The sequence below is a fragment of the Molothrus ater genome, chromosome 12 (assembly GCF_012460135.2).
Source record: "Molothrus ater isolate BHLD 08-10-18 breed brown headed cowbird chromosome 12, BPBGC_Mater_1.1, whole genome shotgun sequence".
NCBI classification, from domain to species: domain Eukaryota; kingdom Metazoa; phylum Chordata; class Aves; order Passeriformes; family Icteridae; genus Molothrus; species Molothrus ater.
Genome location: NC_050489.2, coordinates 13,736,838 through 13,761,672, shown reverse-complemented (window position 1 = coordinate 13,761,672; position 24,835 = coordinate 13,736,838). Strand labels below are relative to the sequence as shown.

Sequence of the window (24,835 nt, the reverse complement as noted above, 5' to 3'; positions counted from 1 at the left end):
GCACGCCGGGGGTTGTAGTCCAGCCCCGGAGGCGGGGGAACATCCGATGGGGAAACATCGCCCTTCGGGTAGCCCTTCCCAGAGGCTGGGCCGGCGGGGACCCGCGGCAAGGAGAGGGCGAGAGACAGGGCTGTGCTCCAGGGTGCTTTTATTGTACAGAGAACGAGCAGAAGAACGGCCCCACGAGGGTAAGAGGGCAGGAGGCGGCAGCTCCAGAGCCACGCAGAACCGGGGACCACAGCACAGGAACCCACGGCGCCGTGGGGCAGCACCTACGGCGTGTGCGGCATGGAAAGCGGTTTATTGCACAAAGGACAGCAAGCGGCGGCTGTGGGCAACGGGCCAGTAAACAAGCGGCGTGGGAGCGGAAACCTTATGTCAGGGAGCGGCGGGAGGATCCAGCCTTCCAGCAAGTCTGGCAACAACGTGCACTAGACCTGGACAGGTGCACCAGACTGGACCTGTCCCAGCTCCAGAGGGCACACAGCTGCCCTGGGCAGGAATGGGAAATGAGGACTGCCCTGCTAAATACCCTGGTATGGCTGCAGAAGGAAGAGGTGCCTGTGGATGGAGACAGCTCACAGACTTAAGAGGTAATGCCTCCAGCTCCGCCTAGGGAGGCTCCACTCCATCGTAGGGCAGTGGCCAAATATGGACCCATGTCCCAAGGCAGACAGCTTTTGGGAATTTGTCCTCTCGCCAGCAACACCTACGTTCAACACCATAGGCTTCAGTTTCAGCTCCGTGCCACTAGCTCACACCTGGACAACCTCAGTTCACACACACTGTGCTCCTGGGGCCCATCAGTGGGAACTGCCTCTCTACATGGGATTCTCAGGAGATGAGGGTTTCACTGGTCATGTAAGATGCCCTGTGCTAGCATGGCCCTGAGTGGGAATGTTTGGTGCATGGAAGGGACAGGATCCAGCTGCACAATGACTGGATGAAGTCCCCAGCTCAACATAGCCATGCACCAGTTTATTTGGATTAAAAATCAGAGTCCAGTAAGTCACAGGACCTTAGGGACACTAGGCTTAGAAGGACAGAATGGTGTTTGAGTCATCAGCTCTCAGATTTCTCTCAAGATCTCTGTTTTCTGGTGTCACCATATGTGTGGTTGAACAGAGGGGAGAGGGATGCCCCACACCTCCGCATGAGGGGCATACTGCAGGGCCAGCCTCTTGGCTTACAGCTTTGGGACACGCAACAAATACTGCAGGGAAGACTGCTGGAGGTACAGGGCTGGACTGCTGGGCTTAGGACAGGAATGGGGCAGGGCAGAGACCACCAGAGAGCAGTTTTCAGAGGAGATTGTTATTGGGGAGCAGAGGCGGGGGGGTGAGAAATTGTTTCACCTCCAGGTATGAAAGTGAGACAGGTTGAAAAGAGGGACACTGGTCTGCCCCACGCACTGATGCCACTGTGAATTACACCTGAAAGGAGAGTCCCAGATGGAAAGAGCGAAGCCAACGATGGAGCAGAGTTTGGTAGTGAGAAGTCCTCAGAGCTGTTTGTCAGAGGACAGCTTTGGTGCTGCCCAGCCCCAGGCTGGGATGATGGAGGACGGAGCCTGCTGGCAGCAGGGACTGGCTGAGGAGCTTGGAGGAGCACACCAGAGCAGCCCTCCAACTCAGCCCACCCAGCTCCCTGCCTGCTTCTGCTTGGGCCAGCAGCCAAAAGCCTCACAAAGCCTTCTCATGGAGAAATGTGTGTGGAGAAGCCTTTGGTGCCTACACTGGTAGGAGGGCATTGCTAAGCATTTGCTTCCTCCAGCATAGACAGGTGCTGGGGATGATGGAGAAAGGATGGACAGCCGGGAAGAACGGCTGTGACGAGCAGGAGCCAGCAATTGTGTCCCTGCTCCACAACACAGGGTGGATTTGACAAGGCTTCTACAACTCATCTACAAGATACATTCAGCAGCGGCTTCAAGTGCTGTGGTTGAAGTATTCTGCTTGTTTCTTTTCCCTCCTCATCTTCGACTGGTGAGGAAGGGAAAGCCACCAGCTCCAGGGCACCCCTTTGTCTTTACTTTGTGACTTGATGGATGGCATGAGCCAGGTAACCCACGTTGCCTGACGTAACTCCCGCCACAGAGATGCGTCCGTCCTTTGTCATGTACACTGAGAACTCCTTGATCAGCCGCTCCACCTGGGGTGAAAAGAGCAAAGTTCAAACTGCAGGCCAATCCCTGCTGTATCAGCAAAGTGCAAATTTACCCAGCTTGCTGAAACTCAAAGCAAACTGGCTGCCAGCAGACAGGGCATCCCACTACCTGCAGAGTACCCTGTGCACCAAGAGAGATGCTGCTCAGCTCTCAGGCCAAGCAGCAACACTGCAGATGTTCAGCTGGAAGAGTAACCTTGCTTGAGCTGACCTTTAAGGTCACTTCAGAGCAGCACCCAGTGACTGCTTGCTTTGATAGACATGACAGCTACATTTACTTTCAACTTCCCCAAGTACAGCAGGGAACAGAGCAAGACCGGGTCCCCATGATGTGCCAGTGCTTAGGGCTTGGAGGATGTTCCTTCTGAGAAGAAGCACTTACAAGGGCTCATTTTGGCATCTGCAGTCAAAAACTTACTGACAAAGACTACAAATGACACTTAGAGACCACTGGAATTGCATTTACCTGCTCAGGCTTCAGCCCTGTGAAGCAGAACATGCCGATCTGGTCAGTGATGTGTTGCCAGTTGTGGGAGGATCCCTCTTTCTTGAGGTTGGACACCAGCTGAGTCCTCATGCTGATGATCCGGTCAGCCATGCCCTTCACCTCTGTGAGCCTGAGGAGCCAACCCAGCAACCATTCAGAGCAGGGCTAGAACACACCAATGCTGCTCTCCCCACCCCAGCTATTGAAAATCAACCTCTCCACCTGGAGGGGTCCCATAGACAGATGCAGATGAGCATGAAGATGTAGCTCCAGCTGGGGGAGCTGCTTCATTCTCCTGATACCAGAAGGTGACCTCTTTTTATTTATTCCATTGCTGTTGGACATGACTACCAGAATATAGACATTTCTCACATCTGAAAGCCACAGGTCAGTAGGATGCCTCATGGCAGCACTACTCAAACCCAGATAAAATACTATCTACAGATAAACCAAGAGTGCAGGGGTAGCATTGGCAAACAGGCCCTGCTCCAAAGCAGCACAGCTAGGAAATGTCTCTCCTGGGCCCTGGATGAGGCACAAGTGTCAGGCTGCCAAAAGAACACAGCCCCCAGCGAGGCCACAGCACACTGCCAACCTTTGTTCTGCCAGGCCAGCTGCTGGGAGGGACCCGGCACCAAGAGGCTGGGAAAACAGCACAGCACAGCCAGGAATCAGGCTTAGGGCATGAGGGTTACATTCCTGGGTCTCATTCCCAGGGGGCTTATGCTTCCACTTCCCCCACATGAGACACACTACATGGCTACACCGCCTCAGAATTTTATGCTCCTTGGATAGGCAGCTCCTGCAGCCCTCAATCCTTCAGGAGCTTTATCCCCTCCTTTACACAGAGTTTTCTTCCTCAGCAACACAACGAAAACCTGTTTGTGTCAGGTTAAACTGACACCAGCTGATGCCAGGACATAAGCAGGGATTTCTCCAGAGTAAACATGGTTCTGACTGTTGCTGAAGCTAAGAGCTGCCTGTGACAGCAGCACACAGTAAGCACAGCACAGGGCTGCACAAAGAGATCTCAATGTCATGAGCATTACAGAGTTCTTCTTACCACTCCTTCCGTAGGTCAGGGGTGTTCAGGATCATAGAGGCAATGCGGGCTCCGTTCACAGGTGGGTTGGAATACATGGGGCGGATGAGGATCTTCAGCTGGGATTCGACCCTCTTGGCTTCATCTGGATCACTGCAGATCACTGTGAAGGCACCCGCACGCTCTCCTAAGAGAATCACAGAATATCTAGAGTTGGAAGGATCACTGAGTCCAGTTTTTGGCCCTGCACAGAACAACCCCAAGAATCCCACAATTCCTGTGTCTGACAGCATTGTCCGAACACTCCTTAAGCTCTGTCAGGCTATGACCACTTCCCTAAGGAGCCTGTTCCAATACCCAATCACCCTTTAGGTTAAGAACCTCTCCCGAATATCCAGCCTAAATCCTCCCTGACACACTTTTATGTCCCTTGGGTCCTGTCATTGGTCACAGAGAGCAGATGCTGCCCCTTGAGAGGAAGCTGATGCCCATGATGAGCTCTGCCCTCAGTCTTCTCTTCTCCAGGCTGAGCAAGGCAAGTGTCCTCAGCTGCTCCTTGTATGGCTTCTCTTTTAGACCATTCACCATCTTTGTAGTCTCCTTTGGACACTCTCTGAAAGCTTTATATCCTTCTTATACTGTGGCACCCAACACCACACAGCTGTAGGGTATCCCTGTTCTCTAGAAGGGTCTCCACCAGCTCCTAATGGGTTATCCTGCCCAGTACTGCAGGATGAACACAGGCAGCAGGAAGACACTGGCTGCTAAACCTTGGAGGTACTGGGATCCCACCAGCAGCCTGGATGAAATGATCTCCTTGTCACGTGCCCCACTCACCATACAGCCCCATGTTCTTAGCGAAGGACTGTGACAGGACGATGTTGATGCCCTGCTCGATGAAATACCGCACAGCCCAGGCATCCCGGTTGATGTCCCCACTGGCAAAGCCCTGGTAGGCCATGTCAAAGTACACGAGGAGGTTTCGTTTCTGCCAGCAAAGATGGAAGAGAGTGTCACAGAAGCTGAGCAACCCTCCAAGAAGCAGGGCAGCAGGCTGAGAAAAGCCATGCAGACAGCAGTCTGTCCACCTGCAGAGATTCTCCTCCAGAAAGAGAGCCATTCCCCTCCATTCACCACAGGGAAAGCAGCCCAAAACCTGCAGCTACCCAGCACACATCAAAACAGCAGCTAAAGATCCTGCAGGGCATTTATGGGATGTGCAAGTCTGCCCAGGAAGCAGAAGTTAATTCAACAGTAATAAGATAGTCTACTTCATGTAGTCTGTATTATCAGTTTTCAGGAAAATCACCTGGCAACTCTCTAGTCAGCTAGGCAGATACCCCAGATACACTGCCCCTTAGATCTACTCTTCTGTAGGCCACAGAGATCACCAATTCTACCAGTTCTCAGGATCCTACTAAGGCCAGGTATCTCCAAGCCAAATTTCACTGGCTACAGGCTTGATGGAGCAGCAGGAAGGAGGAGAAGGTAGAACCTCTCCCTTTCTATTTGCAGCGGAAGCTTGCAAGGAGACACCAGGCATGTGAGAGATCTTCCAGCATTTTTAATACACCAGCACTGGGTTCTCTGCTCCAGCAATCACAGCTCATGCTTTCAACCCAGCTGCTCTCCTTTCAGGTCTCCCTACTCCAGCTTCCTGGGAAGGTGCCAGCAGAAAGCCCAATGGTCAGCTAGAAGCTGTCTGGGTACATTTGGCTGGCTCCTGTGAAGAACATGACACCCATCCTGGCTTCAGGGAAGGGAATAACCTTTAGCAAAGCGAAGACCAGGTGCTACCCATGAAAGGCCAGAGATGTGGTTTGCCCAGGAATGGCACAGTACCCCTGGGACACTGCTTACCTTCACTGTAGCTGCCAACTCCTTCCATTGCTCCTGCCGGGGATCCACCCCAGTGGGGTTGTGAGCACAAGCATGTAAGAGGATGATGCTCTTCTCTGGAATTTTCTAAGGAAGATGTTATAGAGAATGAATCATCAGTGCTATCTGAGCATTCTCCTCAGCAGATGAGACAGCTTAGATGAGCTCTGTGAGGCTTCTAGCCTTGATTTAATGCCTTCAGGCAATATAAAATGACAGAATATTCTGAGCTGGAATGGATCCATAAGGAGTCCACCTCCTTGGCCCTGCACAGGACAACTCTGAGCACCACACTATGTGGCTGAATTGTTCAAACACTCCTTGAACCCTGGCAGACTTGGTGCTATGACAACTTCCCTTGGGACCCCGTTTGAGTGCCCAACCACCATCTGGGTGAAAAATCTTTTCCTAATATCCAGCCTAAACCTCTCCTGACACAGCTTCATGCAGCACGATCACATATAGGGTAAAGTAATATCACCACCCATTTCCCCACATGACCTCCCTTCTTCCAGGCATGGAAGGCAACTCACAGAAATGTCATCCATGGCTCCAGAGAAGTCAAGGCTGCACGTCTTGGGGTCATAGTAGCGATAAGCCTGAAGCTGCATGCCAGCATCACGGAAAATGGGAGTGTGATTGCCCCAGGATGGTTTGGGTAGATACACATCACGGCTGGCTTTGAAGAATCGTTGCTGGTCAATAGAAAGACAGGAGTGTTCAAACAGGTTGTATACATACAGGCAGTTAGAAAACTGTAAAAATTCAGCTCTGGTCAAAATATGTTCTTTCCTTCCACTCCTGGCCAGGCACTCACCAAAAAGTTGGCTCCGATTCGCAGAGATCCAGTCCCAGAAATACCCTGCACAGTAACATACTGCAAGAAAAGAAAAAAATATGAGTCTGAGTAGCCATGTTGTGTTACAGGGAGAGCGCTGGTCACTGTGTCAGCACTGGCAGCAGCACACCCAAACAGGGATAAGGGGCTGGAGGGACAAGAGGGGTCAGCATCTATCTCCAACTCCAGGGCAGGGAGTTGGGCCCCCTGGCAAGGTTAAATCCCCTCCTTGGACAGGGCTGTTTCACCCCAGCCTTCAGAGGAAGCAGTGATCCTTGGGGCCAGGCAGCTCACAACTCAGAATCATTGATACCCCACCAGTTCTTCCGCATTTGCTGAGCACCCACACACAAACCGTGTGTCCTCCCTGCCCCTCCTTACCCGGCCGCTCTTGAAAGCCTCACTGTTTTCTCCCAGAGCCAGTTCTGCGGATGCCCGGGTGAAATCCGCCAGTCCCCCGATGGGCAAGTACTCCTTATCCATCTTCTTGGATGCTATCATGGCCTCCGCCTGGAAGGGAGGGCACAGGCTCAGTGAGGAAGGCATCACCATGGAGACAATGATGGACAGCTGAAGGTCACTCCTCTGCACATTTGCTTGCTCGAAGGGGGCAAAGGTTGGTTTACAGGAGTTTCTCTGTGGAGCTCATTCCAAGCAAGGGGCAGCAGTAAACATTTCAGATAAAACCCCGCAGCCACCAGAGCCCACAGTGGGTGACAGTGTTGGTACCGTGGAGCTAAGGAAACCTGGCACCAGAAGAGAGCACCACTTCCAGCCCATTACAAGTCAATGCTGCTGCACAAGGACACACACACTTCTTTCCCCAAGCAGGAATAGTCCTGCAGGAAAGCAAGACTTGAGTGTTACTGAGAGGCAGATATCATCTTTACATAGGATACATCCCCAAACCAGGTAGAGTAGCAAACATTTTGTAGGGCCTTGTCATGCTGGAAGTGGCACAGACCCTGGCAGCATTCACATACCACCAGGAAACTGTCCCTGTGACACAATCCAGGCTCCCTGGTTGTGACCCAGCTGCACAGACAGAGGGAGGGCAAGGTATGGCTTTAAACCCCACACTGATGAGACACATGGAAAAGGCACTCTCCCTGCACCCTCCCTGTCAGTGCAGCCAATCAATGCATGTGTCAGCTGCCAGCTATTTAACAGCGTATTTCTACCCCTACAGCCCTGAAAGACCCCATAATCCCTTCAAGGGCAATGTCCACACCCTGGGCTGGAGTTTTAGACTGGCTTATGGAGAAACTGGTAGTATCAGCTCAGCAGAATTTCTAAGACTAATCCACTAAGGGGCCAATGTCAGCTCCTTCCTCCCTTGTGGGGTGCCCTGAAGAACATCAGCCTGCTCAAGAAACACCTTGAAGTTCAGAGAACAGGTGGATTGCAGGGCTCACAGAAGTCAATAACAAGTTAGAGTTACCTGAATGGGAACAGGGACATGTACTTTTTGTTCTGTCCTGTACTACTTAATGGCTCTGTCATTCTCAAAAGCATTAGTCCTGCTAAGGGGACATCCAGGAATACTGTCCTGCTCTGTTAGAGACAGAGCTTATTTTAAGGATCAACAGACAAAACTTGCTTCGTGACCTTCCCCTTCCCTGACTCCCTCAGGGTATCTGGCACCTGGATCTGGCCCTGCCCAGCAGCCAGCTCACCTTGCGAACACAGTTCAGGACATAGGGCTTCCCGTTGTCATCCCGATATGCCCCCACTCCCAGGTTCATCTTCTTGGAGTTGGTGTCACGCTTGTAAGCTTCTGTCACCCCCAGGATGGGGTCGGGGGGACCCATCTCCACATGGGACCACCATGAGCTAAAGGGAGAAACAAGAAGCTAAGCATGAGGCTTGAGAACTGGGCAGAGATGTGCACCAACAGAAACCCACAAGGGAAATCTTGTCTTTAAACCACTGAAAAAGGTACAAATAGTGTTCAGAGAATTATCCAAAAAACCAAACCAAACAATTTAAGTCACATTGTATATTAGAGAATGGGCAAAGAGCCTCAGTTCATTGTAGCTGAAGATAACTGACTCCCTCTCAGTCATTAGCATGTTGAAATGCTCCTGTTTGCCTTATGTACTAACACCACACAGAGCCCAGGAAACTGGAGCCTTGAACTCCCATGCTCTGGACAAGTGCCCAGAGCCTGCATGTGGGATTGCACAGGTCATTCCCCTCCAGGGAACCTTGGCCAGACCCAGGCAATTGCACAAAAGCATGAATATGGAGTCTCTTCCAAACTCCTGGAAAGGCTGTAGTACATGAAAAACAATTTGTTTTTCTCCCAGCACTGGCTGACAAAATAAAGGTATTTCCACTCTTTGCCCAACAAACTCTGCCTCCCCTGGTGTTGTAGACAAATGCTGTTTTCCAGGAAATCATAGAAGACAGTTTGTTCCCCATGTGACAATGACAAGCTCTCATGTGAAGACCCTTCCCCTGCTGTCAAGCACAAAACCTCCCTGCATCAGGAGGAGCTTTGTGTTTCCCCAAAACAAGGAGCCACCTGCTTCTGCCCGGCTGGCAGCACACCCTGAAGATGGAGAGGCTCTCTTAATGTCAAGGGCAGAGCCGACCATGCTATAAAAAGAAACCTGTTATTTCCTTTGGCCAGAGTCTCTGCTCTGTCCCATGTCCAGGCTTTGCAGGCCTGCAGACAGTGCAGGAGCAGCAGTGTGGTGTTTTTTAACCTGCCTGGCAGAGGGATTTGGCTGTCACAGCCCCCTCCTGAAGGCACTGCATGCAGCTCTGAGCTTCCTGACTCACCACACAGGTCCCCCAGCTCAGTGGGGAACAAAGGGGGCAATACAAAGTAGATTGGGTTTATCTCCTGGAGGAGAGAAGTCAAGCCTTGATAGCTGAAGGAGAAACACACAGACAGAGAGCCATATCAGCTTTACTATGCTTTGCAGCCCAGGAAAGGCTATGTCATCTGATAATAAGATCCTTTCCCAACTTGGGAATGCTGTCCTGGGGCTGGTCCGTGCCCCAGGCAATGCAGGCAGCCTGGAGCCAGCCCAGGGCCAGCCAGACCTCCTGCTGAATGTGTAGTGCAGACTCTGCAGGCAGACACAGGTCTGTGGGCAGCAGGGCCATGAAGGTTAAGGAAGATCTCACTGATCAGCAGAACTCACACAATCATCTTTCCTCTCCACTCTGTCCCTGTTTTAGGTCCATTTAAGCCAAGTTTCCTTACTACAGGAAAATTTTGCACACTCCTATGTATGTAGACTGCATCTCATGGAGCCTCAATCATTTGCCCTCTTCAGACTAACTTCAGATAACCCTCTGTACACTATTTCCAAATTTTAAAAAAAGCCTGTTACTCCTTCTGACAGGCTTTGAGGAAGAGGTAGAGCTACCTCAGGTAGTTTAAAAATGGAAGATGTGCTTAACATCACAAGAGTTTTTTAGACCACCAACTAGTCTTAATTACCTCTTAAGTATACGATTAGCTTGGAAAGGAGGATGAGTCAGAGATGCCAGCAACACACACCCTCCAGAGAGGGACAGGGGCTGCAGCCAGTGTGGAGGGAGTGACCTGGGGAACCAACCTGAGCAGGACACGTCAAGGGGACTGTCAGGGCAAACTCCTGCTGCGGGTTCAGGCAGCTTTGGACAAACCCCTCCCAATGTGTTCCTGGCAATGGAGAGGCAGGGAAAGAGAGAAACAATGTGCAGTAGTGTGGCTTTCTTCAGTTTACCTGGTTTAGGATTATTTTGGTATCAAGGGCTGCAGAAGTCTGGCCATCTATTTTAAAGAGCTGCTACTTTGGAGATGGTGACAGCACCTTCTTTCTGCTGGGCTTTTCCCCAAGCAGCTTACAGTGTTTGGGGTATTTAGGTTCTGATCCTGCTAAGGCTTAGGCAGGTCACTGAGCTCTAACATACTGCAATTAATGCTGATCCTGCAGGCATTTACCTAAGCTGCAGCACTCCAGAGAGTTAAGTACCTTTGTTCTGAGCCGGTTTTTGTGTTGGCTTAAGGCACCGACTGGTAGGTTTAGGACTTATTTTCCTGTTCTCAGCATGAAGGTTTCCAGGTGAAACAAAACTCCTCTGGTGTTTCCAGGGAGGTGAGCTTGCAGGGACACAGGAGAAAAAGCCTAGGCTGAGTTGTCCAAACACATCAGGATACCAAAGAGATCACAGAGGCAAAGCTTTCCCAAAGAGGTTTGGGAAAAAGAGAACTACTAGGGGTCCAAGGCCACAAACCTTAAAACACTGCTACGCCCCCTTACTGTTGTCCCTGCACTGCCTTGTATTTCATTTTGAGAATTAAAAGAACATTGGACTTGAATAAAGGTCAAAGCTATAAACTGCACATCTCTGCCAGGCCAGAGGTATTCAGTGCAGAAAACTAACCAGAAGTAAACTTGAGCTGGGGTTGAACTACCTGAGGGATACTCAATGTAAGCCAAAGGAAGCACATTCTCCAGCTACAGGACTTCCACACAGAAGGCCCAGTCATGGTTTAGATGCTCATCAGAGCTCCAAATAGTCTCTGTACTCTTCAGCCATGCTGGTCTTCTGAGCTGGTTTAATGCACAACTGCAAGTGCAGTGGGACAGAGAAGGTGGAAAAATGCACCAGGAATTGCATAAATTTGCACATTTTTCAAAAATATATGTGGAACTTATGCCTCAAGTGCACAGACCTAAGAAGTGCTTAAGGACTCAAGCCAAGCCTGGAGAGCAAGCATTTACAAGCCCAGTGAAGGTTTCCATAGCGGAGAGGCCAGCCCACATTCCCTGAGGTACAGCTACATAAGATCCCAGATTTCAGAAGCTTTGCCAAAGCTCCCACAGCAGTTCTGCAAGACAGAGCAGAGCAAGGGGCCAGAGGGGCCAAAGGCTGTACGTAAACCACATCTAAAGCAAATATTTACACATGAACAATGCTAGCAGGCTGCTGGCTACTACAGGATCTTTCAAGCCTACAAATTCCTTGCCCCAGTGAGCTTCGGATAAGCTTTCCACCAAGAAAAGTATTTAAATAGCTGTCTTGTGATACCTCAGAGCAGCAGACTGAGTTATCGTCCTAATTAGCATTTGTGTGTCAACAGAGCTGTTTTAACCATTTTATATCTCTTAACCTCTGTTCTGCTTTCAGAAAGAGCATTCCCAGCACAGATTAATGATAGCAGCTGGAGCACCACATTGCATTGCTGAAGATAAGGAAACAGAAACTGCTAATCAGTGCTTGGCTTCCCTTGTTGCACAATAAGCCGCTATTCCTGAACGGAAAGAGGGGGCTGCACAGAGGCTCTTTACAAACTTAACAACCTCTCTTGGGTGACCTCAATGCAATTTGGTAATTTACACTTTGCTGTACAACAAGCTTGAGAAAAGCAAAGCTTATGCCAGCAGGCTCCATACCTTTCACAGGCCTACTATAGTCCATGGGCACAAAACACAAGTTCTAGACAGCTGCTCTTCTGTCCCTGCTGAGAAGAGCCACAAGGCTGGCTTAGAAGCAGTAGCAACTGCTGGAATAGAGATTTAAAACAAACCACTGCATTCCTGCTCTGATGTAGGCTGGAAGCTGTTTCTTAGAGACTTCCTCACTAGTGAGGGCCAGGAGTCAAAGGGTTCTGGAGAGCAGCAAGGCCTCATCCAGATCTTTCTGCACACTCTGCTTCTTGGCCACCTAGTTTCAGTGATGTTCCCAGCCCCATGGCTCTCAGGTCAGCTGTACTTTATGGAAACTTGGATGTTTGGGGCTTTTCACACAGCTCCAGCATCCTTCTATCCAAACCTCTGCTGACCAGAGACAGCAGAATCCAGAGTTGCCAGTGCAGGACTGGTCCTCACAGAAACAGTCACTCCCACCCTGCTCCTGCCAGGGTTTGTACCCCTGAGAGCACAGCATTAGCACAGCCAGCACTACTCCGACCCCATTTCATGGATCATGGGGTCACTGGAGTCCCTTTGGTCCCACTAAACAGGGCAGGCAGACAGCACCACCTCAGCCCCATTTTACAGCACACAGAATCCTAGAATGGTTTGGGTTGGAAGAGACCTGAAATATTGTATTGTCCAAACCCCTGCCATAGACAGGGGCACTTTCCACTAGACCAGGATGCTCCAAGCTCTGTCCAGCCTAGCCTTGAACACTTCCAGGGATGCAACAGGCAGTTTCTCTGGACAACCTGTGCCAGGGCTTCATCACTCTCACAGGGAAGAATTTGTTCCTAGTATCTAATCTAACCCTGCCCTCTGTCAATTTAAACCCTTTCCCCCTTGTCCTGACACTCCATACCCTTGTCAAAAGTCCCTTTCTAGCTCTTTTGTAGCCCCTTTAGATACTGGAAGGCCACAATTAGGTCACCCCGAAGCCTTCTCTCTTCCAGGTTGAATAACCCCAGCTCTTTCACTCAGCCTTTCCCCATAGAAATGGAGCTCCATTCCCCTAATCATCTTTGTGGCCTCCTCTGGACTTGCTCGAACAGGTCGATGTCCTTCTTGTGCTGGGGCCCCAAAAGTAGATGCAGTGCTGCAGGTGGGGTCTCAGCAGAGGAGACCAGAGGGGCAGCATCCCCTCCCTTTACCTGATGCCTACACTGCCGGCGATGCAGCCCAGGACACTGTTGGTTTCTGCGCTGCGAGCGCACATGGCCTGGGCACGTCCAGCCTCTCACCGACCACATCATCCGTGCCCCGAAGCACAATGTACATCACTACCAGTACCCCAGCCAATCACTCACGGCACAGGGTGTCCCCAGCCCATCGGTCACGGCACGGGGTGTCCCCAGCCCATCGTTAAAGCACAGGCTCCCCCGGCCCCGTTTCTCGGGACTCCCCGGTGCCGACGCGCCCTCCACGGCGGCGCCTCAAGGGCAGGCGAGGGGCGCCGGGCTGGGCCGCAGCCAATCAGAGCGCGAGGACCCCCCTCCCCAGCCAATCGGAGCGCGGTCCGTCCCCCCGGCAACCCCCATCCCCAGCGCATCGTCAGCCGCGGGCCGCACGGGGGGACCCTGCTTCCCGCAGCCTCCCCCCACCGCCACCTCGGAGCGGGGCTCAGCCGCGGGAAAACCCCTCCGCCGACACCGGCGGGCGGCCCTAGGGGCTGAGCCACCTCTCAGCCCTCACCTGGCGCGGGAGGCGGCGGCGGCGAGGCGCGGAGCGGCGAGGAGCCGGCGGCTGTGCAGGAGCGCCATGGCGGCAGCAGCAGTGGTGGCAGCGGCGGGCGGGCACTTCACACCACGGGCGCCGGCCGAGCGCCCCGCCCCGCGCATGCGCCGCCACGCCGGGGCACCGCCCGCGCTGCCCCCTGGCGGTCGCTTCGGGTCAGTGCAGCCGCGCCGCTCAGTCCGGGGCGGTGCTGGGCGGTACCTGGCGGCGCTGGGCTGTGCTGGGCTGTGCTGGGCATTGCTGGGATGTGCAGGACTCGACTGGGATGTGGGCCATGCTAGGCTGCGCTGGACCATCCTGTACCACACAATACTGGCTGTACTGGGCTGTCCTACTACTGGGCTGTAGTAGGCTGTACTGGGATATGGAGCCTTAACTAGGACATGGTGGGCCATACTAGGCTGTACTGGACCATCTTGTACCAGGCTATACTTGGCCATACTGGGACATACAGTATGGTAATGCACTGTACTAGGCTACACAGCGCTGTGCTTGAGCTGTATAGGACTGCACTGCACCATATGGAGCCATACAAGTCTACACAGGGCAGTCTTGGGCCACAGTGAGCTATACAGGATTGTAACACACTCTATGGGACTCTACAGGGATACACAGTGCTGTACTTGGTCATGTAGAGCAGTACAGGACTGTACTAGGCCATAACTAGGCTGTATTGGATGTGCTTGGTTGCCCTGTGCCATTCTGGGGTGTACAGGGCCATGTGGAACTGTAAAGGTCTGTACTGGGCTGTGCTTAGCTACACAGGACTGTACAACATCACACAGGTCTGTATGGTGTGGTACTGGTCCATACAGAAATGTATTGACCCACAGAGGGATACACAGGGCTGTACTGGGCCATGCTGGGCTATGTGAGGCTGTGCTGGGCCATATGGGACTGCACTGTACCATACTGGGCTGTTCTGTGCCATACTGAGCTGTGTGGGATTTTACTGGGCCATAATGAGCTGTACAGGGTTGTACTGGGTTGCACATGTCCAGATGGGACTGCCCTGCACCATACTGGGCCATACAGGCCTCAGCTGGGCTGCACTGGATAGTGCAGGAATGGGAAAGGTTGCACGGGGACTCCGCCAGCATTGTCACCCTGGGACTGGGTTCCAAAACTGGGAGTGGGGGAAACAACCCTTGGGATGTCCCAGAGGCTTTGGCAGGGTGTGGGAGAGGTGAATGGGAGGGATAAATGGGAGGTACAGTGTCCCCACCCAGCTTGCCTGCACTCTGCTCCCCAGGGATTTTCCAATGATCGTCATTCCATAGGGGCTTTCCCAAATCCCATCCAGCAGCCACGTCTTCTGTGAGATCAGAGTGTGATATCCCCCTCCTCCCTGTCACCCAGCAGCCCACCATGGGATGGAGAAATAGGGGCTTCAGTCTAGCAGTACTTGAATTTATTAGTAAACTGTTCTTTGGTAAATGATAAAAACTCAAGAGACCAAAGGAATGAAAACAACACCCCCGCAAAGAAAAAAAAAATCATATTAAACAAACCAGGCAGATGGGAAAAAAAAAAGTTTTTCCCCCCCAAATGGGATTTTAGCAACCTACAGCAAACCCAAGAGATGCTGGGGGAGCTCTGCAGTGATGGGGGCTCCCCTTTGTGCTTGTTTTCGGGGAGGAGGAGCGTGGGCTGTGTATATGGGGGTCCTACATGGGGGGCTCATTGCAGAGCACCATCTCCAGTTCCTTGCGGTAGAGCTTGCCCCCGTCGGAGAGGTTCATGATGCTCTTCCTGTAGTTGGTGAGCTGCTGGATGTTCATCTCCTGCAAGGCATGGGGGGCACTGGGGATGGGCATCCCTTTCTCCTGGGGGAGTACCCCCAGGCTGAGATTACACTCCCCCCAGTTCCAGTGCAGCTTCCCATGAGGATTCAGGGTCACCACTCAGACCACTCCTGGTCCCACATGGACATGGAAAGATGCTGCTGGGAGATGGGAAAAGGAACTGGGGGGCTCTGGGGGTGGCACCCAAGCTCTGCCCCCACTTACTTTCTTATTCTTCTCATACAGGTCTTTCAAAAGTGCATCCAGCTCATTCTCATCAATGAAGCCATTTCCATCCTGGATAGTGTGGGAGGGACATCAACAGCAGGAAGGACACAAGCCCTGCAATTCCCCCTTGGACATGGGCATCCCCAGACCCTCTCCCAGCACAGCCAGAGGTAAACCCAGTTCTCCCAACCCAAACCAGAGCAGGGAATTGCCCCAACCAAAACCATATGATTTGGGGTTATTTTTTGCCAGGTTACATTTGTTTGGGGCAGTTTCCCATGAGCTGGCTCCCTACCTTGTCGTAGAAGGCAAAGATGGCATTGAACTCATCTGAGGACAGCTTCATTCCCTGGGAAGTGACAAGGGAATGAGAGAGGTAGGAGGGTATGAGAGAGGGGTTGGAGGCACAATCAATGGGAATGGGTTGTTTTTCTTGTTATTATTAGCAGTAGGAGTAGTATTATGTTACCTGAAACTTCAGAAGAAAGTTTTCTTGCACAGGCAAAAGTCTGAAAAACAAGAACGACAGGGAAGAGGGGGAAGCAGCCAGAAAAAGGCATTTTCTTAAATGCCAGTGATATTTTTCTCAGAAACATGAGTAAATTAAAGAGGAAAACAGTTTTCCCTGGAAGCTGGAGCAGATTCTTCCTAAACATGGGCATTTCAGGTGTCTTTCCCTCCCCAGCTCTTCCTTCTTGCTGCCCGTGACCTTACCGGGACATCTCGGAGAGGCCCAGCTTCCCATCACCATTCATGTCAAACATCCGCAGCTGTGGGGATACAAACAGCACCCTGTCACCCATCACCTCCTCCTCCCCTGCCTGCCACCCACCTGGGGTGCTGACACCCCTGGTGGGGACACAGTGCCCCAGGTCCCACTCACAATGGTCTGTGTGTACTCCTGCAGCTTGGGCTCGTCGTAGGGCCGGTTTGCCTTCTTCAGCAGGTCCGACAAGAAGCCCTGGGAGGAGAGGGTTTTGCTGGCTGTCCCCATCCCTGGCTGTCCCAGCAGGGATGTCCCACTGGCAGGGATCCAGCCCAGCCCACCCTATGCCCACAGCCCACCTTGAGCTCATTGGCTTCGATGTAGCCGCTGCGATCCGTGTCGTACCTGCGCCAAGCCTGTGGAGGGACTGCCATGAGCCTCTGCAGGGGCTCGTGTCCCCCACTCCCCCCTGACATGTGTGTGTGTCCCCATAAATCCCTGCTGAGGGTGTCCCCCACCCCCCTAAAGGAGATGGGACCATCTCACAGCTCCCACTGGCATCATCTGCTCTCCCTTGGGGCTAGATGCTTTTGTTCAGCCCACACCAAGAGTTCAAGCACCTTTATCCTCATGTCAGTATGCAAGACTAGGCTTTAATATTTAATAATATTTAATTACATCCCCCAATTAAACAATAGTGTCCGCTTACCCTCCCCCCCCCACCATATCACAAGGTGCTCCTCTTTCAGCCTTCCCCTCCACCCAGGATTCAGTTTCCATGTACAAGCTCCTTCCTCTCCAGGATGCTGCACATTCCTTTCCACTCCCAGCTATGTTTTATTTCCCATCTGCAATTTCTCTTCCACCTGTGTAGGTTCACCCCATGCAAGGGCACAGTGAGGTTGTGGGGTGGCCTAGAACAGCGTTGGCTTTGGCACATCCCTTAGGCACTTAAGAGCAAGCATGAGGGGAAGTTTACAAAAAAGCCCCAGATTCTTGCAGCTCACCTTGCCTGGAGGCTGGGATGAGGCACCCAACTGCCTTGAGAAGTATCCAAGGGGTGCTGAGAACTGGGAAAACTCACCACACTCCTGCTCTTCCCTAAACCAGCACTGCCTCTCAGTGCTGAGTTATTGCCAAGAGCTTTGGGGAGACCAGGGGAGGTTTGGGCAGTTCAAGCTCCCAGTTGTTTTCCCTTGGTGGAGCTGGATTGAATTCCCTGGGGATCCCCCAGGGCAGCCTGTCCCACTCACCTCCATGAACTCTGAACTGGAGCCCACATGCTGGCGGAAACACAGCAGAAAATTCTCCTCTGTGGGCAGGATCTGGGCCAGCTGTGGGAAACACAGGCATGGTGGAATGGTGGAGGGGAAACATGAGCATGGGGGTGGAGCATGAACAACCTGGGGTTTGTCAGGTCCAGCACCACTCACCTCTGCCATCTCGATTTTGCCATCTGCATTTTTGTCATATTTGTGCATAAACTCCTTCATCTTGTCACCCAAATTGTCCTTCTTTGAGTCCTGCCAGCAAGGAGAGAGGGAATGGGAGCATTTCCCCCATTCCCTGTGCTGATCTTCTCCTGCTTTCTTCCCAGAGGAGTCCCAGTCCCACTCATGAGTGCCCAAAGGAGGTGGGGCTCACATGAGTGTGAGTCTTTGGGCACAAGGGAACAGGGGAAGGAGGGAGCAAAACCAGAAGATGCTCTTACCACACCCGCCCCCTTTCTTGCACTTTCCAGCTCCTGGAAGAAATTTTCCAGCTCTTTACCTTCAATGTAGCCATTTCCTGTGGGAGGAAAAAAAAATGGAGTAGGACTTTTACAATGTCAGAGCACAGGAGGAGAGGGACAGATGCTCCCAGGGGACAGGGCACTTGTTCCTCTGCACCAGGACATGGCTCCAAGGCAACTGTGGCAGCAAGGAAATGCCAGCCAATGTTGATGCTGGGTGTTACACTACTGGTGATGCCCAAATTTGCCCAGGTGACACACAGTGCTGGACTTGTCACTTGCACTCATTTGTGGGGCACAGGGGACTTTGTTCATCTTGCTGCATTTTCTGTATCTGATGCTTCAATCAGATGCCTTAAATAAAGGCACCCCATCCTGTGCAAGCATCTCCCAGGCAGGAATGTCTCCTCTCAACCCCCTGTGGGGGCCACAGGGGCAAATGGGGAGCAGAGGCAAGGCACCCAGCACAGCATCCCCCCCATCTTGGGTACAGGATCAGCTCCAGGAAGGGCTGACCCCACTGCCAATCTCCAGCATGGCCAGGAACTCAAAAAGATCCCTGTCCTGTGTACCTCACACCTCTCACTGCCAGTATCTGTGCTGAGATGTGGTTCCCTGGGAACCCGAGGTATCCATAGCCCTGCCCTGCCTGTGGGATGCTCGATGGCTGGATGGCTCAGCCAGGGCTCAGCCACACTTGGGTCCCACAGTGTTGGCCCTTGGTGGCTTTGAGGGGTGGCTGCTGTGCCTGGAAGCAGCAGGGTCACATCACAGCTGGAGACAGCAGTGAAGACACTGGCTCCATGGTGCTGTCAGGCAAGGTGTCACCTCCCAGCCAGAAATCCTCCCTTCCAAGAACATCTGGCCACAGCAGAGGGATGTTGCCCATTCCCCTGAGGTGCCTGGCTGAGGGATAGCCAGGGCTCTTGCTTGTGAATATTTCCCCCAGGACTGCTCTGCATTTCAGCTTCTGGAGGCTTGGACCACATCTCCCTGCTCTGCAACACCTTTGGCGTTATCACCTGCAGGCTCCCCAGCAGCCTCCGCTCCCCACTGCAACACAGCAGCTGGGAATAGCCCATCCACATCCCAGCTCAAAGCACTGGGGAGATCCCAGGGTACCTTCCTCTTTGGTGACCACATCCCCATGGATGAGCAGCATCCTTCCCAGGAGGGGATGAGGGGCTTGGGTGATACTTGGGGTGCTGGTGTGACCCACTGAGGTACTTTGGCTTCCCACTGCTCTTCCCAGGGGCTTTGCTTTTGTGGGTGCAGGAGAACCCTGAGTGGCTTTGAATTCAGTTGGGGAAAAAAGAAAAATCAACAGGAGTTTTGAGCTGGGAAAAAAGAATAAGGCCAAGAAAAGCTGTGTCCAGTAGCTCGGTTTCCTCCAAGCAGCAGCTTGGACAGGTCTGATCCATGTCCGCAGAGCAGCAGGATGTGGAGTGTCATGGAAAATCCCCTCCGGAGAGCCACAGCCAGTCCATGCAGCTCCACCTCGGAGCCTCGGGGCAGCTGGGGCTGGTAAAGTGAGGACATCAAAGACATCCAAGGGGACATCTCTGGGGCATGACAAGCCTTGAGGGGAGGTGGCTCAAAGTGTGGAAGCCACATTGAAGGGGTTTAAATGCAGGGATGAGCTTGGGTGAAGTAATCCCATGCAGTGCGGAATGAACCCCAGGTCCCTCCATTGGCACAGGGAAGCAGCCAGGGCTGTTGGAGCTCCTGCCTGGTGCAGCTGAGCATTGTCCTTGTCAAGGCCACCTTCTTTCCTGATGCCTGAGTCCCTCCTCTCCTGGGCACCTGCCGTGCTGCAGCCTTGCCCTGCCTGGGGGCCGTGGGCCAAGCTGGAGCCGTGCCTGCCGCGGTGTTTTGGAGATGACAGAGCACATCCAAGGGCACAGTGGGACACACTGCAGGGAGGCAGCTGGACACCCACCCACCGAAGTGCCACCTTCCCAGCCCCTTGGTGGCTGCTCCAGTGCCAGCAGTGACAGGGACCTGTGTCTGTGTCCCCGATGCTGTGAGGCTGCGGGGGGGGACCCCAAAATGCAGCCAGGAGCAAGCTAAGCTCCAGTTCCAGCAGTGCAGCTGGGGAGGTTACATGACGCAGTTCCCAGGAGGTTTTTGGTCCCCAAACCTCCCTGCAGGAGCAGGAGACTCAGTGAAGGGCAGGAGCTTTCCCCTGGGCTGCTGTTCCCGGCAGGCTGAGCCTCCTTCACGGCACCGCAGCGCTGGAAGAAACTGTTTTCCCACAAAACAATGCTGTTTTTTGCATTTCCCCCCCTTTTTGGGGCTGACAGTGGTAGAAACGGGATGTCCTGCCCAGATGTGACTCCGTGGGAAGGTGGCATCCCCATAGTGGACACAGTTTTTGCTAGCATCCCCGGGGAGAGGTTTGGGGAGGCTGGGGAGCAGGCAGGCAGAGACCAAGCACTCCAGACGTGGAGGGACCGTTCCTCAGCCTGCTCCAGGCGTGGAACACCCGCTCTGTCACTCCTGGCAAGGGGGTGGCCCTGGGGCCAATCTGGTGGCCACACTGCCCCACTCCTTCCAGGTACCAAGTGTGGGGCACTGCCGAGGCAGGGAGACGGAGGGGACCGAGGGTGGATACTGGGCACACCGGGAAGGGCAAAACGCCCAGAGCAGCCCCCAGAGGTGACACCAGCCCCGAGCGAATCCCAGCTCTCAAGGCACCCGGGGGACGTGTCAAGGAGAACCGGGATATCCCGGGCTCAGCGTCCCATGGGCTGAAGGCTCCCAGTGGGGTCCAGTTCTGGGGCTCCCCGTCCTTTCCCGACGGGAGGGTCCTGGGGGATCGATTGCATCCCCGACCCCGGAGCTTCAACCGACGGGGCTGCGCCGCGGAGACTCTCCATCACCCCGGAGACTCTCCATCCTGGAGTCTCTGCATCCCGGGGGCTCTCCATCACCCCGGGGGCTCACCGTTAGCCCCGGGCTGAGGCGGTGGAGGCTCTATCCTCTCCTCCGAGATGTCCAGGGACTCTTCACCACCCCCCCTTCAGCCCCGCTCCCCCAGGGATGCTCAGCCCGCTGCCCTCCCCGCCGGTTTTTTGAGGAGCGAAGTGTCCCGCGCGCCCCGGGACTGACCGTCCGCGTCGAAGTGCCGCCAGATGTCGAGGAACTGGGAGGCGGTGAGCTCGGCCAGGTGGAGGTGCGGGGCCTGCTGCGGGCCGGCCATCCCGCTCCCGATCCCGCTCCCGATCCCGCCGCTCCCGATCCCGCCGCCGCCCGCAGCCGCCTTTTATACCCACCGCCGCCGCGCCGCCCGCCGCCGCCAGAGGGCGCCGCCGCCCCGGGACACCGGCCGGGCATGGGGGGCAGCGGGACACACGGACAGCGGGACAGCGGGATATCGAGATATCAGGACACCAGAACATCGGGATACAAGAACATTGGAACAACAGGATACCGAGATACCAAGACACCCGGACATCGGCATACCAGGACATTAGGACACCGGAATACCAGGACACTGGGATACCGAGACATCAGGATACTGGGACATTGGGAGCAGCACTGGGCACTGGAGTCAGCAGCCCCTGCCCTGACACTTGTCCCTGCCTTGTCACCTAACCCTACTCTGTCACCTACTGCTGTCCCATGACATCTGCTCCTGCCCTGTGTCACCTATCCCTGCCCTGTGCCACTTACCCCTGTCCCACATCACCCACCCTGCTTAATGTCACCCCTTTCCTGACACCTAACTGCCCTGTCACTCTGCCCTCCTCCTGCCTGTTGCTCCATTCCTTCCTCAAGTCCTTGCATCCCTTCCCGTGCCACCGAGTCCTACCCCAATTACCACGTCCATGCCCTGTGTCACCACATCTGTGTCATTGTCCCTCTGCCTCATAGCAGTTTCGTGGATCATGATTTGCTGGTCCTGGCAGGAGGAGCAGGGCAATGGCAGTCCCTGTGTCACCACCACCATGGGACCATGCAATGGCCACAGCAGGGCTGTCACTTGCACCCATGGCTGGAGTGCACCCACACAAAACATGGACACTGCAGCCATCTTTTGGAGGAAAAAACAAGGAATCCTGAGATCAAGGCTCTGCCATCCCTGCTGGAGCAGGGCTCCTTGTGGGATAGAAGGGATGCTCAGCCCAAAACACATTTCTCACCCTGGCTCCCCTTGCCGCTCACCAGCTCGTTGCAGGATTTTCTTTTCCTAAGTTTTCCCAAACGGCAGGGAAGTTTCCAGGCCCAAACAAAACAGCCACACATGGGGTTTGTCACTGGCTCCAGCGCAGCCTGCCCAGGGGAAGCGTTGCCATGGCTACAGGGGAAAAAAAAAAATTCAGATCCAGCAAGAAGGCTGAGCTGATGGAAGTGCTTAATTAAAGATGAGAAGGCATCAGGGAAGTTCAGATGTGCGCAGAGTGGGGACGCAGTCGGCAGCAGGCAGCTGCTGGGAGTTATTCGGGGCACTGCCCATCCTGCCCCGTGCTGCTGCCTCTCATTTTTGGCTTTTGGCTGGAAAACAGGGAGGCTGAGGTGCTCCCTCCAAATGGCAGGAGTCTGGAGGAGCTCAGTGCAGTGGAGATGGAGCCACACCTGGCTCTAATGCTGTGGGAAGCTGAGGCAGGGCAGGACACAGAGGGGAAGAGATGCTGTGCCAGCATCCCATGAGGAAAGCCACACTGGGACACTGAGCAGTGCGATGGCCTTCTCCTCCTCCCTGCTGCAAAACGCAGCCTTGAGGCACACATGGGACACTGAAGGGTGTCCTGAGTATTCCATTTGCATTTCCTGTGGTTTGGCACAGAGATTAGTCAAAAAAAAAAAGCCTATTTTTTCCATTATTGCAGCAGAATTTTCCCCAGCAGAGCCCATTGCTTTACTGTCCCACATCCTCCAGAGCAGATTTTTCCCAGGGGCTGAGAGGAGACATTCACTGCTTCTGCAGGGCTGGGTTTAGGGATGTGTCCCAGTTGTGCCAGGCAGGGGAGAGAATGGGCACAGGGACCAACACTGGTCCATCATCTGCTCCACAGGGAGCAGAGCTCCAGCCCAGCACAGGGATGGCTCTGGGTCACCACCATTCATGTTGCTCCATGGCACCCACCTCTCTGCTAACAAAGAGCCAAGGTTGCTCCAAGGTGGGGCCTGGGAGCAATATTTGGGCTCCAGGTGTACTCCCTCCCTTCTCTGGGGAAATGCTTCCCCAAGATGCCTGTCTGAAGCAGCTGGCAGTGCAAGAGGGGCTCATTGCTGTAGGAAGGGATTTGCTAAGATTGAGAAAGACTTTTAGAGAGGGCTGTGAAGCTTCAGGAGAGGAAAGGAAAGCAAGGGGTGGTTGTGCTGCTGTTTGAAGCCACTTCCCAAATGGGTGTCCAGGCACTGGGATGTTCCTTCTGCAGGAGAAAAGGCTGGATGGTTTCCTCCAGCCTTCACCCCTGTCCCACCACCTAGGCTGGATATCAGGAAAAGGTTCTTCACCCAGGGAGAGGGTCACAGTAGTCACAGCACCAACCCTGACAGAGTTTAGGAAGCATTTGGACAACACTCTCAGGGATGATGGGATCCATCATATCAACACATGATGGGATTCTTAGGATGTTCTGTGCAGTGCCAGGACTTGGATTTGATGTTCCTTGTGGGTCCAGCTCAGGACAGTCTATGATTCAATCTGAACATGCCATCAGATTTTGGAAAGAACAGACCATCATGCTGCTTACAGAGCCAGGACTTAATTCAGCAACGCTCTGAGATCAACCCACTGCCATGACCCACATCACTCCCCCTGCTCTGCACATCAGCACAGCAGGGGAGAGTTTAGTTCTTTCCTGCAAATGAAATCCTTGCAGTGAAGACTTAAAGCTTTTGGAAAAAAACCCAAACAACACACCACTGTAGCAGAATCCCCTCAATTCAACTGCAGCTTTTCAATAAAGAGAAACATCTAAGGGAAATTTGATAACTTGAAGGCAAGGCATACACACTCGCTGCTGAGCTGAGACAGCCCAAGTTTTTAAAAGCTTTCTGATTTACTTCTAAATAGGAAAGAATGCAAAAGGCAAACCTCATGTGAAAAAAAAGGAGTGGGAAACCGAGGCTTGCAAAGGAAACAGGATGAATCACCCCATCAGATTTTTTGGGTCACAGGGTTGTTTCTCAGATAATAGCAGAGATCTCTACTTAAACACTCATGATATGGTCCAGCCAAGGGCTGTGGCAGAGGTTTCTCCTTTTGGCCTCACACTTTTATGTGAATCTCACATGAAGGCATCAATATAACACCTCTGTCTACTCCAGGGGACTGGAAACAGCAGGACCCTGTGATCTGGAAAGTTTTCTCTGGACTGATGAGCAAGGAAAAAGAATAGGCTGGCACAGAGGATGAGACAGATTGGCTCATGAGTCCATGGCTGTGAGTGAGTAAAGGAGGAGCTGTGCCAGCTCTGCCCTGCTCTGACACAGGTGTTCCATGTGTCCCTTTGCCATGGGTACAGCCACATGGGACAGCCCGTGCTGGTGGCATTCCTAATCAGGCAGCACCTGGGCTCACTGCCAGCCACAGCACTGAGACAGCGAGGATCATCATGTCATTTGGGGCTCTTTTACCCCTTGCCAGGTGTCTTAGCTTTTCATGCATCTTTCAGCTTATCCCTATGACCACAATGGCCTGGACTGCAGAAGCAGGGAAGTGGCACAGAGTACAGGAATGAAGAAAGCTGAGGTTGCCATTTCAGCCATGCATGTTGCCAGAAACCACCAAAAGCACTACACAAAAGGGAGAGCATGAAGGGAACTGTGTCCTGCCTCCAGCATAGAGGACTTGCTGCTCTAGCATTAC

General features: G+C 53.4%; 2 protein-coding genes across 2 annotated transcripts; both read right to left on the bottom strand.

The window, feature by feature from the left end:
* Positions 1-131: 131 nt before the first annotated feature.
* On the bottom strand, positions 132-13,636 carry GOT2 (glutamic-oxaloacetic transaminase 2). The gene is made up of 10 exons (XM_036390339.2): positions 13,524-13,636; positions 8,088-8,244; positions 6,793-6,921; positions 6,391-6,450; positions 6,107-6,268; positions 5,556-5,660; positions 4,533-4,683; positions 3,717-3,882; positions 2,633-2,783; positions 132-2,151 (listed from the first exon to the last, which is right to left on the bottom strand). The coding sequence occupies exons 1-10, from the start codon at positions 13,589-13,591 to the stop codon at positions 2,029-2,031; spliced, it is 1,272 nt and encodes a 423-aa protein (XP_036246232.1). The 5' UTR covers positions 13,592-13,636; the 3' UTR covers positions 132-2,028.
* Positions 13,637-14,961: 1,325 nt separating this feature from the next.
* CALB2 (calbindin 2) lies at positions 14,962-21,260 on the bottom strand. The gene is made up of 11 exons (XM_036390558.2): positions 21,127-21,260; positions 17,995-18,071; positions 17,717-17,806; positions 17,537-17,617; positions 16,643-16,699; positions 16,461-16,538; positions 16,292-16,347; positions 16,047-16,086; positions 15,873-15,926; positions 15,575-15,646; positions 14,962-15,349 (listed from the first exon to the last, which is right to left on the bottom strand). Exons 1-11 carry the CDS (start codon positions 21,215-21,217, stop codon positions 15,233-15,235), a joined length of 813 nt encoding a protein of 270 aa, XP_036246451.1. The 5' UTR covers positions 21,218-21,260; the 3' UTR covers positions 14,962-15,232.
* Between the last annotated feature and the right edge of the window lie 3,575 nt (positions 21,261-24,835).